General features: G+C 36.7%; 1 protein-coding gene across 1 annotated transcript; it reads left to right on the top strand.

Annotated features, from left to right (window-relative positions):
* The first annotated feature begins 445 nt into the window (after positions 1 to 445).
* On the top strand, positions 446 to 1,588 carry LOC131066182 (glycine-rich cell wall structural protein-like). The gene has a single exon (XM_058000878.2). The coding sequence runs from the start codon at positions 446 to 448 to the stop codon at positions 1,586 to 1,588; it is 1,143 nt and encodes a 380-aa protein (XP_057856861.2).
* Positions 1,589 to 15,437: the final 13,849 nt, after the last annotated feature.

A 15,437-nucleotide genomic window follows, 5' to 3' on the forward strand; every position in this document is an offset into this window, starting at 1 on the left:
CGAAATCTTCAAGTTGTTGATAGGGCAGCCAAACTGACATGGGAAATAATACTAGAACAACTGGGTAGCTAATTTTGATCGCTGTTGTAGAAAATAAAAACCGCGTGAATTTAATACACTATAAGCTCTTTAGGAAAACAGCGATCATTAACATTAATTGATTTCTTCTTTTCTTGATGTTGAAGCTCACCGACACGGAAGCCCGACAAGGCGCGTGGGATTTCAAAGCAATTCTCCAAGTGGGTGTTTCTGCTTTAATGGATTTGGGTATGGCTAGTTATGTTAGATATGGGATGCAGAATAGTTTGTTGATTTATTAAATGCCAGTCAATGGCTACTAGACGCTGTGATTTATATCCAAGTAAAAAATACATTGTTATTCTGTACTTTGTAGTGAGTATTAAAGGGGAACCGAGAGAAGAGATTTTGTGAGAGTTGTATCGAGATGGCAGGCGAGAGAAAGATGGCGTTCAAGCTCAAGCTCCCTGGTATGCTTGCCACGGTTATGCTTATTACGGTGGGAGTAGTAGCAGTTTGTGAGGGCAGAAAACTAATGACACAAACAGTATATGAAACGGATAACTTTGGACGTGGTGGCGGTTTTGGAAAAGGTGGTGGTAGGGGACATGGTGGGGGTGGTGGACTTGGGGGCGGGGGCGGTGGCGGTTTTGGGAAAGGTGGTGGTGGGGGACTCGGTGGCGGTAGAGGTGGGGGTGGAGGTGTGGGTGGTGGTCATGGAGGAGGTTTAGGTGATGGTCATGGTGGAGGAGTAGGTGGTGGTCATGGTGGTGGAGCTGGGGGAGGCTTCGGTGGGGGAGCAGGTGTTGGAGCTGGAGGAGGTTTAGGTGGTGGTCATGGTGGAGGAGCTGGAGGAGGCTTTGGTGGAGGAGCAGGTGGTGGAGCTGGAGGAGGTTTAGGTGGTAGCCATGGTGGAGGTGCTGGAGGAGGAGCAGGTGGTGGTCATGGTGGCGGAGCTGGTGGAGGTTTGGGTGGTGGTCATGGTGGAGGTGTTGGAGGAGGTTTTGGTGGAGGCGCTGGTGGAGGTACAGGTGGTGGAGCTGGTGGAGGTTTGGGTGGTGGTCATGGTGGAGGTGCTGGAGGAGGCTTTGGTGGAGGGGCCGGTGGTGGAGCTGGAGGAGGATTAGGTGGTGGTCATGGGGGAGGTATTGGAGGAGGCTTTGGTGGAGGGGCCGGTGGTGGTGCTGGTGGAGGTGCTGGAGGAGGCTTTGGTGGTGGGGCTGGTGGAGGATCAGGTGGTGGAGCTGGAGGAGGCCTAGGTGGAGGGGCAGGTGGTGGTGCTGGTGGTGGAGCCGGAGGAGGCCTAGGTCGAGGGGCAGGTGGTGGTGCTGGTGTTGGAGCCGGAGGAGGCCTAGGTGGAGGGACAGGTGGTGGTGTTGCTGGTGGAGCTGGAGGAGGCCTAGGCGGAGGTGGGGGTGCTGGAGGAGGCTTTGGTGGCGGGGCTGGTGGTGGAGCAGGAGGCGGCTTTGGTGGAGGTGCTGGCGGAGGCAAAGGAAGAGGAGCTGTAGGTGGAGGCCTAGGCGGAGGAGGAGGGCTCGGTGGCGGTGCAGGTGGCGGTGGAGGATTTTAAGCTGTTCTGATTATTCTGAAGTTTGTATTGACGTTAGGGCAAATGATAATGTATGTACCGCTTTGCGATCAATGGAGGAACTTGAAATAAATGTATTGAGTTTATCTATTAAAATATAAGTTTGCTCTCCACCGATTGTTTGTTAAGCTCAAATCGAAGGGAATTATTGCATTAACGGATTTAAAATAAATAAGACTCCATTTGTTTTTAAACATTTTGGAAAAATTATATATGGAAAATTAGATGGACGTTGGCTATATTCCTCGAGTAAGGAATAAAAAGATTACGAGTGCTGACAATTCTTTCTCACTAGCATGCAATATGTAAGAATACAATGTACAAATAAATTTTCTAAAAAGAGTATTAAAAGGTTCTTTAAATGATAACTTCTATTTCAATCATATTTAGAAATTTGTATAAAATAGTTTTGAAAGGAAGAGATTATTAGGGGGGAATTTATATAATTTGTGTTGTGGTTGTGGAATTTTTTTGTCTTGTTTGATTTATTATCATTAATTTAATGGATGAATAATTACGTCGAAGGCGTCTTCTACTATGAAATAGACGAGCTCATTTTTGTCCATCAATAGTTCAAAATTCACGACAGCCGATGCAAGATGATCAAAACACTTTCGTCCATTTGATTTTTGATTTTTTTCACCATGAAAGCAAGGAAAACTATTAAGCTCTTTTCTCATGTTAGTTTCGTACGCAAATACACTGCCTCACTGTAGGTTTTCGCATTTCTAATATTATATGCACGGTTTCACTGTCTTTTTTATTTTCTCGTCATCGGGTTTACATTGGTAAGTGGGCATTAATATATGTTTCTTCTCAAGATTCGATTCTTGTTATTATTTTTAATTTTTTATTAAGTAGCGTTTCACCTTCAACTTGATTTTACATCTCCAAAAAGTCATTGAAAAAATTCTATCAAACACGATAGAATTATACCTAGCTTATATGGACTGGATGTTTTGGGAAAGACCACTAAATTAACAATTTTTTACCTCCCCACTCCCAACATTTAATGCACATGGTTTATATTAGCATGATTTTGTAGGTAGGTTAATATATATATATATCTTTAAATTAGCATCAAGTATAATTAATATTTTTGTGTAATATAGTTAGTTGTTATTAAATATGATACGTTTTTTTAAATAATTTAAATTATATATATTAAATAATAAAGATAATTATAATAGAAATTTTAGTATATAAAATAAATATAATAATATATAATTATATTATTTTATAAAAATATTATAAAACAATAGAGAATAGATAATTTTAATATAATTTATATAATAAAATATAATTATGAGTAATTAATAAATAAGTGTAAATATTAAATATCTATATATTTATTATTTTTCTTACATCATCTTAAAATGTGTAACATTAAAAAAAAAAGAATCCCATGTTGATAGTCATCATTTAGGAATAATGGATTACATTTAAATGTAACCCATCATTGACACATTGACAGTTCACTTCACATGCGTAAAATTTGTAATTGTGGATCATATGTAAATTTATTGCATAATAGGCACAATGCAACTCACTTGACGTATTAAAGGTTTGTTAAATTGAACATGATCAAGCATAACCTACAATTAACCTCACATTCTTTAGAATTGTAAATATGGATCACAATCAAATGTAACCCATAATTGGCACGTGATAATTCACTGAACACATGCTTAAAATTTGTAATTGCGGATTGTAGTAAAATGTAATGCATAATAGGCATATTGCAATTCACTTGACATATTTGAGGGTTTTTAAAATGGAACATGGTCAAATATAACCCATCTTCGATACCATACAACTTTTGCCACGTTCTAAAGTTTTTAAATGTCAAATATAGTTAAACTGGTATAATACACTATGCTCCATTGTCTTAAAATTTACAAGCGTAGATCATATGATAAAATACACTCTATAATTGATACACTACAACTCATCCCACGTTCCTAAGTTCTGTAAGCACAACTTACAGTCAAATGTAACCCATAATTGATATGAAAACCTACCCAAAATTTTCAATCAATAAGAGAGCCTATTAATTCTCATTAACTATTGCAAACATGTTTTTATATCTATTTTATCCATAGATTACACACATTAAGGAAGACACGGGAAGAAAGAACTTGAGATGCTCTCTACTTTCCATTAGAATTGTTTACTTAGTCATTAGATGAAGGAGATTTTAATAGGAAGGAAAAGACTTACTTCCTTTTTCGATTTAATACTATAGTGATTCATTTCACATTAACTAATAAATAGTGGTAATATATGAAAACAAATATACATAGAACAAGAGTAAGAATATATATGAGAAATAATAAATGTAAAAAGACAAAGATTAAGAAGCTAGACTTAACCAATAATACATACCAAATGCTACAAGAATATTATATTAAGGAAATTATCTTAAAATGAATCTAAAACTAAATAGAAGGTCACACCATTAAAACACACACATTGTGCTTCTCTCTCTCTCTCTCTCTCTCTCTCTCTCTCTCTATCATCTCTCCATTTATCTTCCCATAGATATCCATCTCTCTCTTTACCTTCCCATATATCTCTATCTGTCTTTCTCTTTACATACATCTCTATATCTCCCTCTCTCTATATTCCCCCTATTTCTCTCTTCCCCTTCCTCTCCCTCTCCTTCTTCCTCTATATCTCTCTCCATCTCATCCTCTCTAAATCTCCCTTTTTATCTCTCCCTCTCTATCTTTATCTCTCCCTCTCCCTCTCTCTATCTCCCTCTCTCTATTCCTCTCTATCTCCCCCCCTCTCTCTCTATCTCAATATATTTATTCCTTCCAAATCTATCTATCCCTCTATCCCCACTCTCTCTCTCCTCTCCCTAATCATATCCTTCTCCTTGTCCATCTCTATCATCCTCTCTATCTCTACCTCCTTACTTCTCTTTATCTCAGTTACTCTTCCCCCCTCTATTTATCCCTCTTTCTATCCCCTTCTCTCCATTGCAAACATATCAAAGACTATATTAGTAATGGAACCTTACTACACAAATATATGCAAAAATAGACCAAAATATTTCCTAATTGACATTTCACTCATTTTCTACGTACCCATTGCACACCAAAGTGCAATTGCTAGTTAATAGTAATTACGACCTCTCCAAACACATCTACGGTTGACATAGCACCTGCACCGATGCAAGACGATTGCAGAAATTATGTTCGTTCATTTTTCTTTTCCGATTTTTTCTTTTCTCGTAAGGCAAATACTGACACACAGAGAAAATAGTTTTCCTTCGGGAAAATACACCTTTCGCTACTATACCATACTTCCTTCTATCAACCTTTCTTATCCGACGGTTCACACTGTACGATCACACAATCTTGCGTAACTGGCAACGAAACAACCTCTTGAAATGACTCCACAGCAGTAGCACCATCATCCAGCAATATGCAACTTACAATCTTCAAACCTTTGACTCTACAAACCTACCGATCTACTACAGTGCACAAAAACTCTGCAACAACAATGCCTCTTTTTCAATATTACCGATCTACTCCAGTGCACTAAAACTCTGCAAAAACAATGCCTCTATTTCAATATTTTTGTTCCTGTTTACAAATAGCAGTAAGCTTCAATCAACACGCAAAATTATGCATAATCTGACGATCCAGCTTTCATCTCTAGCCAATTTCAGCACGCGCTTCCTGTTTTCTATGTATTCTAATGAAGAATATCCTTAAGGCGAGGGCCTTCTTTCTCACATGTGGTTGTTTGGTCATGCTGTAGCATTCAAATTGCGTCAAATCTCTCGCCCCAACCCTACCTCTTAGTCGTTGCCACGTGTCTCCATATTCTTGTTGCAACTTTAACCATTGCTTTCATACTTGCATATGTTATTATTATTATTATTATTATTTTTTTTTTTTGGTTGTCAATGGACATATTCGTCTCACTTTACTATTCACTCTTTTACCTGATACGTAGGATTTAAAAATATTTTAATTGATTGGAATTTTGGAATGTATTTGTTATTGGCACAAATAGAATGATTGGGTTATTTTTTTTTGGATACAAGAGATTTTTGATTGGGCACTATTTTTCATGTGAGATTTCATCATCACTTCTTTTTATAAGATATTTGATTTAGACTCAATTTAATTTGGATAACTTTTTACTAAATAATCTATGATGTATGCTCTAATATAAGGAAATTTTTATGTTCAATTTAGTTAGAGCCCTTTGTCACTAGAAAATTTAAGCAATAATGGTACACATTGTCTTTTTATATGATTTTTAAGTAAAATCAACACAAAAAAATTAAGAACTAGAAAATATTATCTAGGGGAAAGGACCCAGTAGTTGAGCATGTACCAATTGTTGTGAGGGTTGTTGATACCTTTTGTTCCAAAAATTAAACAAATAAAACTTATTGTTTGAAACAAAAAATATCAATTTTTGTTAGGAAATGTACCAACAGTTGTGAGGAAATGTACCAGTAGTTGTTAAGAAATGTACTAATATTGTAAAAAGTAACCAATCAGGTGATGCCATGTCAGCTGCACAACTATTGGACTCTCTTTTGCGTGTCTATTGGTCTCACTTTTTGGGGGGGCTGTTTTGGACACCTTGGCAAAAAGCATGTTGATGTGGCATCATATTTGATGATGTGGCCCTGAAACCTTAGTTATAAGCAGGGGACTTGCCAAGTAAGTTGCTGTAAAAAAATCGAAGTGATTTGAAATTTCCAAGTAGGATTTTGAGAAGCGTGAAGTTAGGGTGCACAACTACTGGGTCCTTTCCCCTATTAAGATGAAGAAGATTATTTTATCTTATAAAATGATCAATTTATTTCTTTTTATTGTAGTGACATTATTAGTTTCCCATGAGACGATTATACAAAATACTTTATATATAAATTGATCACAAGAAAACCTATACAAAAATCTTTTAGGTTGTACATATGGAAAAAACTAGTATTACATATGGTCCAAAAGAAGTTGCTATCTTAAAGTATTATTTAGCAAAACATGTAAATTCAACTTTTGATAGCATAGAAGGATCAAGCAAATGAAACCCATCTACAAATAAAATTTTAGCATACTAAAGGTCTAGAAAAGTGTTTTCCTAAGCATTTGTATGCTGGGGAAAATAGTGTAAAGTGGAAAATTGAACCTTAGTGATTCCCCACCTAGGAGAGAGAGAAAATTACTAAGATGATTTTCACTTGGGAGATACTTTACATTCAAAAGAGGGGTTGAATGCATTAGATCCAAATCCAAGGGAAATAAAGATGTGAATGCCAAGTGGATTTCAAAGGTGCAATGCAATTTACCCTCTTTTGTAAGTAGAAGAGTTGACTTGTTAACTATGCAGAAAATGAAGATAAAATGGATGAAATAAGGAGCTACCGATTCGGGATCGTGTTGTAATTTTGGATCTGAGATATTTAGACTGATATAGACCTACCCTGTAAATTTGGAGAAAAGTTGTCAGGACTGGGTTGAAGGTGCAACCAGTCCTCCGAAAAATCCGTGAGTCGAAAAGGGTTTTTCCATCTCTACAAATGAAGCCTAAATTTGCAATTACAGCTGCACACTTGCAACCTACACACAAAAAAGAAGGGAAGAAGGGTTGTGGATAGGGGTTTGCCTTAGTCAAAACCCGGTTGAGGAATCAACCTTGAAAGAAATTAATTGCAAATGCTTAAATGTAAATAATGAAAATGTATACCTTGAAGATCTGCAATTTGTTAATCACGGTTGCTTTGCTTCTTGAATGTAATCACAAGTGTTGCATGAAATGACATGTAACATGCCAAAACCCTAGCACACATGCATGCTTGCAAATGAATGTTGTAATGTTACTCCAATGAATGAATGAAGAAGACACATGAAGAAGATGACTTGATGGATGCTTGAAGACTTGAATGCTTGATGGCGATAATGAAGACCATGGATAAATTTAATAAACCCCCCCTCTGGGCAACTGTGTAAAATCCTGGCAAATCAGACATTATTTTTGGGCAGAAATTTTCATATCGATGGCGAATTTTTTTTATTAAATGAGGAAAAAATTATTTTGTATTGGCGATTTTTTTTCTAGGGTACGAAAATGCCATAAATTTCTGGCGAATAATACCTTGTTCTATGGGGAAAATATTTATTGTGGGAGGCGAATAATTATTGTTAAAAGAAACAAATATATAATTGTATGAGCGAAAAATTTTACTTCGAAGGAAAACTTATTTAAATGTATTGGCGATTTTTATCCACCGCTTGAAAATTATTTAATTTGTTTTGGTGAATATTTTGTTATTTATGGTACAATATATAATTCATTGGCGATTTCATGAATTCATTGCCAATTGCCATTAATAGACAAGGCACGTCACATCACATCACATAATACATTGAGTCCGGACTCTGCATGATGTATCAATAAGCGCGGCCTCTTTGACACGTAAAGGGTGACACATACCTAAAATCTATCAATGGCTGAAGTTTTATTTCAGCCCAATTTTCTGAAGAGAACATAGCTCACCAGACTATGCCCGAAATGGAATTAGATTCAATAGACACGTATCAAATGTCACGAATCATGATCGATAATTTCATTCATTTAATAAATATCTATTCACTTACGGAAATCCACTCTATCCCCACTACTTCCAATGTGATTCTTGCCAATTTGGTACTGGTTCATAGCTGTTTCCATTTTCACACAATAGTGCATTTATGGGAAAGATTTGCAGAGATACGAAAGATTTAAAATTTTTTATAGCAATTAATACTGTTAAAGAAGTAATTATTACAATCAAGAGCTTCAACAATTTATATACGATCTCTGCTTCTTTCATCTTCAATTAGCCTTTGCTCAAGGTATTTTAGGTTTATAGGCTCATTTCTCAGGTTGTTTAATTTGTTAATTTGTTTTCTCAAGATGGATAGTCCCATCCACTTGAGAAGCATTTCTGCAGAGGACCAGAGGGCCTTTCTAGGCTCCGTTAGAGACCCAACCCTCCAATCAATCTACAAGGAGGTTGGGTCATTCACCAATGAGGCTGTGTGGATGGTGCTGGGCAGAGAATTTCTACAAAATGAAAATAGGTACCGTGTTAACACGAACCTTACATCCCGCTTCTTAGCGTCTCTTCTGGACCTGGGAGGAGACAAGGTGGATATACTAATGCTGTTGAGGAAGGTTTTTAAGGAAGACTTCCTTGGAGATGACATTACTCTTGTCGTTCTTGTAGAAGTAGGGGTGGGGATCCCTTGGGCGAGTGATTTATCCAAGCTTCTCCTCCTTGACCAAACACTGCTAGTGGCTAGGCAGCCATTTCTCCTAAACCTGAATGCGGAGCAGCTGACCCATCACAGAAAATGGGTGCGGATTGGTAGGGACTTCCTCCGGGAATGGTTCCTCTTGGATGACTTTCCAAACTACATGTGGATTGAAGAATTCTCACAACTTATGCTATCCGAAGAATTCTACATGGAAGGAGGGCCAGATTCTTAGGGAAAAAACGTAAACAATTCCACTACCTGTGCCCTAGGCCCGCCCCCTTATAGTTTTTTTTTCCTATGTCCTTGAACCCTAACAGGCTGCCAATGGCTCACTCATTTTGGCTTTTAAGTTTCTGGGGGACTCAAGTCTCAGACGAAAAAATTGTAAATTTCAAAAGCATAAATATTAACGATAATTTTTCAAATTCCAATTTGTTTCACTTTGCCTCTTATAGTCTTATGGATATAAAAATGCTTTCTATAATTCTATTTCATTTTTATTAATTAATTTCTTTCAAATGCTTTTTGTATACGAGCTAGATGTTATTTTAATTATTTGTTAAACAATGGAAATAAATTTAATACCTTGATCTTTTTTATGTAATGCTATAAAAAAATAAATTCAATTCGTTCCATTAATTATTTGTACATTGATTATGGTTGATTATAATTTTATAAATATATACTATTACTATATAATCATTCAAAATACAAAATTTCAAAAGTTGCAAGATACAAAAGTTTATCGGTAAAGGTTTTTTCATTCAATTAATTGAAAAGTTTCAAGATACAAAATTTGCCCATAGCTTATAGCAAGCAGACAAGAAAACTAGTTCATTGCCGATAGGCCACTCACTTAGTCTCACTATCCCCTTGGGTTGCCTCCTCCAAGTCCCTTCTCTCCTCGGAGGTCGATGCTTTGGCTTTCCCTTTTGCCGCTTCAGCTTTCATTTTTGGAATGCAGTTTAGGAACCCGAAGTCGGGGTTGCCCTCCAAGCTTGCTAGTAGCTGTATGGCCCTTCCTTCTTCAACCCTATCTCTCAATGCCCTACCAACCTCCATCCTTTCCACCACATGCAAATCATTCAGGACTTCATCCACCCTCGTTAATTTAACAAAGAGTTTCATCGCTTCCCACCCCACTCAGGCTCGTTCACGACACTGGTATTTGATTTCATCCTCTAGGCCACGAATAAGAGGAAGCAATTCCTCCTGGTCACCCCCTTCCTTAATTCGAATGCCAACTCCCAGCACCACCCACTCCAAGATTGAATCTAGGTTAATCAAAAACTCCCCATCAATCAATTTGACCAATGTGAGTTTTACCTTTTCCACCTCCGGTTTGAATTCACAGGCCCATGCAATAATCAGAGAGTAAACCTCCATGTTAGTTCGATGTCGGTGACTGATATGTGCCACCTCCTCCGCAAGCATTAGTCGAGCTGCCGCCCACAACTTCTCCTCCTTAAACCTGAACAGTCCTTGCATTCGTTTATTAGATACTTTGCCCAAAAAGGGTACCAAATTCTTGTCTGTTCGAAGTGTGAAATTGGCCTCCATTGTCACCTGCAATTTCAAAATTACTTCCTGCAAAAACTGTCTTACAGAAGGTACAATTCTACGAACTACAGATTTGTTCTGCAGCTGCTTCAAAGCAAAAAGTGGTACACAGATCAAAAGGTAAAAAAATCTGCCTCCGTCTTATAGGCCAGGTAATGATGTACACGATAAGACATTAATGCCATGAGATCAGGAAAAAGATTTCCTGCCATCCTCCCCTTCCTCCTTTCGTGTGGCATGCTGCAGACAACTCCTTGTGCAACAATTAATCGCCACCTTGGCATTTGTACTTTCCAAATTTGCTCGCCTTAACAGGTTGAGGATTGCAGTTGCACATTTTTTTAAATTAATAGACTAAATTTATGTTGAACTTTTATATATATTCTTAAACTATTTTTGAAAATTATATATCGTAAACATATTTTCAAAGAATTTTGTTAAACTTTAAATTAATATTTTAGATTTAATCTTGAATATCTTCTTTTTAATATTAAACTTTTACCTTTCAAATTGCATATCAAAATTTTTATTTTTATTTAGTTATTTGTTTTATTCTAGAAACTAAGTTTCATGATTTATACTATTTTTGAATTTAAAAATTTTACAAATAATATTAACATTATATTTAATAGTTATCTCAAATTATTGCACATCTTTAATTACAAATAATATTAACATTATATTTAATAGTTATCTCAAACTATTGCCCAGAATTGAACATTTTAAATTTAATTAAATAGAATTAAGTGAAAGTCTGGAGTCTATAGACTATAAATCTCTTTTTCGGGCATAATTTTAAAATGATTAAATAGACTTTAAAAACAAACCCAAAAAGTAACACGAGTATGGTGACATGCCAGAAATATGGCAGAAGTCGTGGGACCCACTTCATCTTAAAACAGATACCATCGACCATTGAATGAACAAAGATCAACGGCTAGGGTGGATTTCGGCCCAAATGTGGGAAGTGAACACCTTTCTGAGAGCTTCACCCGGAATTGGACATTTTAAATTTAATTAAATATAATTAAGTCTATAAAGCTTTTTTTTGGGCGGAGGTTTAAAATGATTAAATAGACTAAAGATCAAACCCGAAAAGTGACGAGTATGGTGACGTGCCAGAAAAATGGCAAAAGTCGTGGGACCTACTACATCTTAAAACAGGTACCATCGACCATCGGATGAACAAAGATCAACAACTTAGGGTGGATTTTGGGGTGAACGTGGGAAGTGAACATATTTCTGAGAGCTTTGCCATAAAAAGTGTCACGAGTATGGTGACGTGCCTGAAAACTGGTAGAAGTCATGGGACCCACGACAACTGACAAAAGGTACCATCGTCCGTTGGATGAGAAAAGATCAACGACTTAGGGTGGAATTTTGCCTGAAGGTGGGAAGTGAACACATTTGGGAGAACTTCACCCAGAATTGAAATGTTTTAAATTTAATTAAATATAAGTAAGTCTATAAAGCACTTTTTCAGATGGAAGTTTAAAATTATTAAAAAAACTTAAAAAATAGACCCGTAAAGTCACAACAGGTACCTTGGTTCCTCGTCTATTGGATGAGCAAAGATCAATGACTCAGGGTGGATTTCGGCCTGAATGTGGGAAGTGAACACATTTGGGTGAACTTCGTCCGGAATTGAATGTATTACATTTAATGTCCTCAAAATTTATTCTGAAGTAGTGAATGTTTTGTCCTTCGGCATTGAACAGTTATTAATAATAATTAATAAAATTACAACATGATTCTTAATGTCCTCGGAATTTATACTGAAGTAATGAATGTTTTGTCCTTCGGCATTGAATAGTTATTAATAGTAATTAATAAAATTACAGCATGATTCTTGATATTTTGCCCTTTAGGTTTTACTTTTCTACTTTTTTGAGTTTTCAAAATAAGAGACTTGTAAATCATAATCGTCTTTCATTTCTTGGACAAACCTATAAATCGAGGGAGATTCAGAAACAACTACTAGATTGATGAATGCAAGTTGCAACAAAGTCTGTCTGCGCCAATCTAGTGAAATACAAATTCCAATTTCCGGGTAAAATCTAGAACACCTACATCCCTCCTTTTTTGCTTTTGGTAATCCCATGGTCCAATTTGAGGGTTAGCATTTTCAGGTTTTTATCTAGCATTATTTTGAATTATTAACAATAATAGTGATGGAGAAAATGGGAAGCAGTAGTTCAACAAGAAGCCAAGTGAAAAACAAAATGTACCTAACCGAACTGGTTAAAACACCAGGTTTCACTGATGAATACCATGATATTTATGACCCTGCTATCTATGGTGAAAAGCGTATCATAGATATTAGATGTACATTATCTAGTAAGGCGACAGATGCATCCAAGGTAAAATTTACTATTTTCAACCCAATGTTACGACCAAAAAAACAAAAATCGCATCGTGGGATGTTGGATTGGGAAGCATGGTGTTACCCGAAGTATTCCCTTGCCCTGATTTTGTCATGGTCTGCACTGAAAATTATGATGAATATAAAAAAGCAATTGTCAATAAAAATACAAAAGAGGAAATTCTATCCATAAACGAGGGAGAATTTGCTCGTTTGTTGAACCTAGGATTTGAAGCCCAAAATTCAAATGTCCAACTTGACCTTTAAAAGCTGGCAAGGAATTATGAGAGTCTCGATCCAAGTCACAGAGATTCATTTAACAAAGCTCTAATAAAGATTGGTACTGGTATTGTGTTGGATCAGAATCATAAGCCTCCTTATGATTCTAAAATTTTTGTTCCATGGGTTGGGGATACTATTTCCTTGCTGTCGTTTTGCTTGGGATTGGAAAATGATAGGGAAGTGGGTGCAAGCCTTCTTGAAATGATTTATAATATCCATTGTGCAAGTCAGCCAGTAAGATATAATTTCATTGAGCACATTGTAAAGTCCATGCAAAAATAATTACTAATGATAAAAAAAGGTTCATGTAAGACATTTAGGTTCTCATCCTACTTGTGCTATCTCCTTCTATCCAAGTATCATGCAATATTTGAGACCAACAAGCTTCAAATTATGAGCTATAAGATCGATGAGAAGACTGGGAAGAGAACATAGTGTCCAATATATGATTGGACCCCAAAGATAAGGATGCATGATAACAGAAAGAACTACAACCATTTTGTAGACTTCTTTTTGGCACCAATGTATAGTGAAATTACAAGCACTCCAATGCCTAGGTTGTCTGTGTCTTGTAGAGATTGTATTCAACTTGGAAGTCAAATAGAATTGGCTGACTGGTTCTTCATGGAAGAATTCACTGTGTTAAGGTTTTACGAATCAACAGTAAAACCATACAGACTTCCAATACATGTGACAGAGAGGGTATTTGCATTAGAGTATATACGGAAATTGGAGAGCACAGATAGGCACTTCCATGGTTAGCAAAAGAAGAGCATATTTCCTTCCTTGCCTTTCTCATGTGGAGGGTTCACATTTGAGAGAAAAGCATTCATTGTGGCACATGATTTCTTGACAGTTTTTAACTTTGGTGATGAGGGTCTCTGGCAGTATGATCCAATCGGTGTAGTTCAAGCAAGGATTAAGAAAAATGGGAACTCTTTAGCATTATGTCAACATGAAAGTAAACCATTGCTATAAAAGCTTAGAAACAAGGACTCCTGGGATGAGGTTAAAACCGTGATGGAGAAAATTGCAGCTGACAATAACATTTCAACAGAAAAAATTTCATCACAAATAATGGCATTGCAAATGCACACAGAGAGGACAACAAAGGAGGGCCAAGGCATCCAAAATAGGAGGTCCTACAATTTCTACCTAAAATCTGCTAATCCATCTAAAAAATCTATTCCCAAATCAATTTTGCATGAATGTAAAGAGAATTATTTCACTCAAACCAAAATAAATGATTTTTGGACTATGAGGAGGAATCTCGGTGAACCAAAGACAAGTGTAGAATTTGAAAGCATCGATGAGGATGCAGAGTTTAGCAAGTTGTGGGATATGGAGCATGGCAGGATTGAAGGTGATGATGATGAGCATGAGGTTGCCATTGAGCCCCCTCCAACAACTACTACAGTCCCGAAAATATTAGGTGGAGTCAGTGAGTCCATGAAAGAAAAATATAGAAAAGGGGCAAACCTTGTGGAAAAAATGGGTTTTGAAGGTCATGGTATAGGTGCCAGAGGAGATGGCATTTGGTATCCACTTCAGGTACAACTTCCATCACAGTCAAAATCAAAAGGTCCTTATAAACCAGTCATTGGACTTGATTCTTCAAATTCATCATGGATAGGTACTACTCATTACCCTCAGGGTCCACCTTCATTTGTTTCAGGTTCAAATCCACAACCACCACCACATCATGGTATTCCCATTGGTGGTAAATCAAGTGGCACTGCCACTGGTGGGGAATTTGGGGATAGTATTCCTATTATTGTTCAGTCAAGTGCTGTTGTGATTGTGGGGTTGGCATGGGTACTACTACTGATACTAGTTGTCTTGGTGTTGGACAAGGGCAACAACAAAATATCTCTCACAAGAGGCCACTAGAGGTAGATACTCAATCTCATACTATTGAGAATCCTATATCAAGTACCATTGACACTACAAATCAATCATTTGAAGCTTTAGATCACAAACCTCAAAAGACTATGAAAACTACACATGAAAGTGTCAGTGGGAGTGGGACAGCATTAGGAACTGTTGTTGGTAATCCTGGTTAAGCATTAGTTAAAACCACATGAATAAGTGGAACTGGAGCCTATGGTATTCCTATGTCACTTTTCAAACATTCAATTGCTTCAGCAAGCCCAGAATTTCAATTTCATGATTACTATAAAAAATATGAGCACACAACAAAAGAAAAAAAAGAAAAAAAAGAAAGCATTTCATAAGAATTCTGTGTCTGAAGTTGTAAAAAAATAGCCTGCAAGGAACAAGGTATTCCAACATATGACCCACATAAAGATATGATGGAGTTCATGGTTGTTATGCCTCCGGGCCCATCTAAAGATAAAAA

The sequence above is a fragment of the Cryptomeria japonica genome, chromosome 10 (assembly GCF_030272615.1).
Source record: "Cryptomeria japonica chromosome 10, Sugi_1.0, whole genome shotgun sequence".
Classification (NCBI taxonomy): domain Eukaryota; kingdom Viridiplantae; phylum Streptophyta; class Pinopsida; order Cupressales; family Cupressaceae; genus Cryptomeria; species Cryptomeria japonica.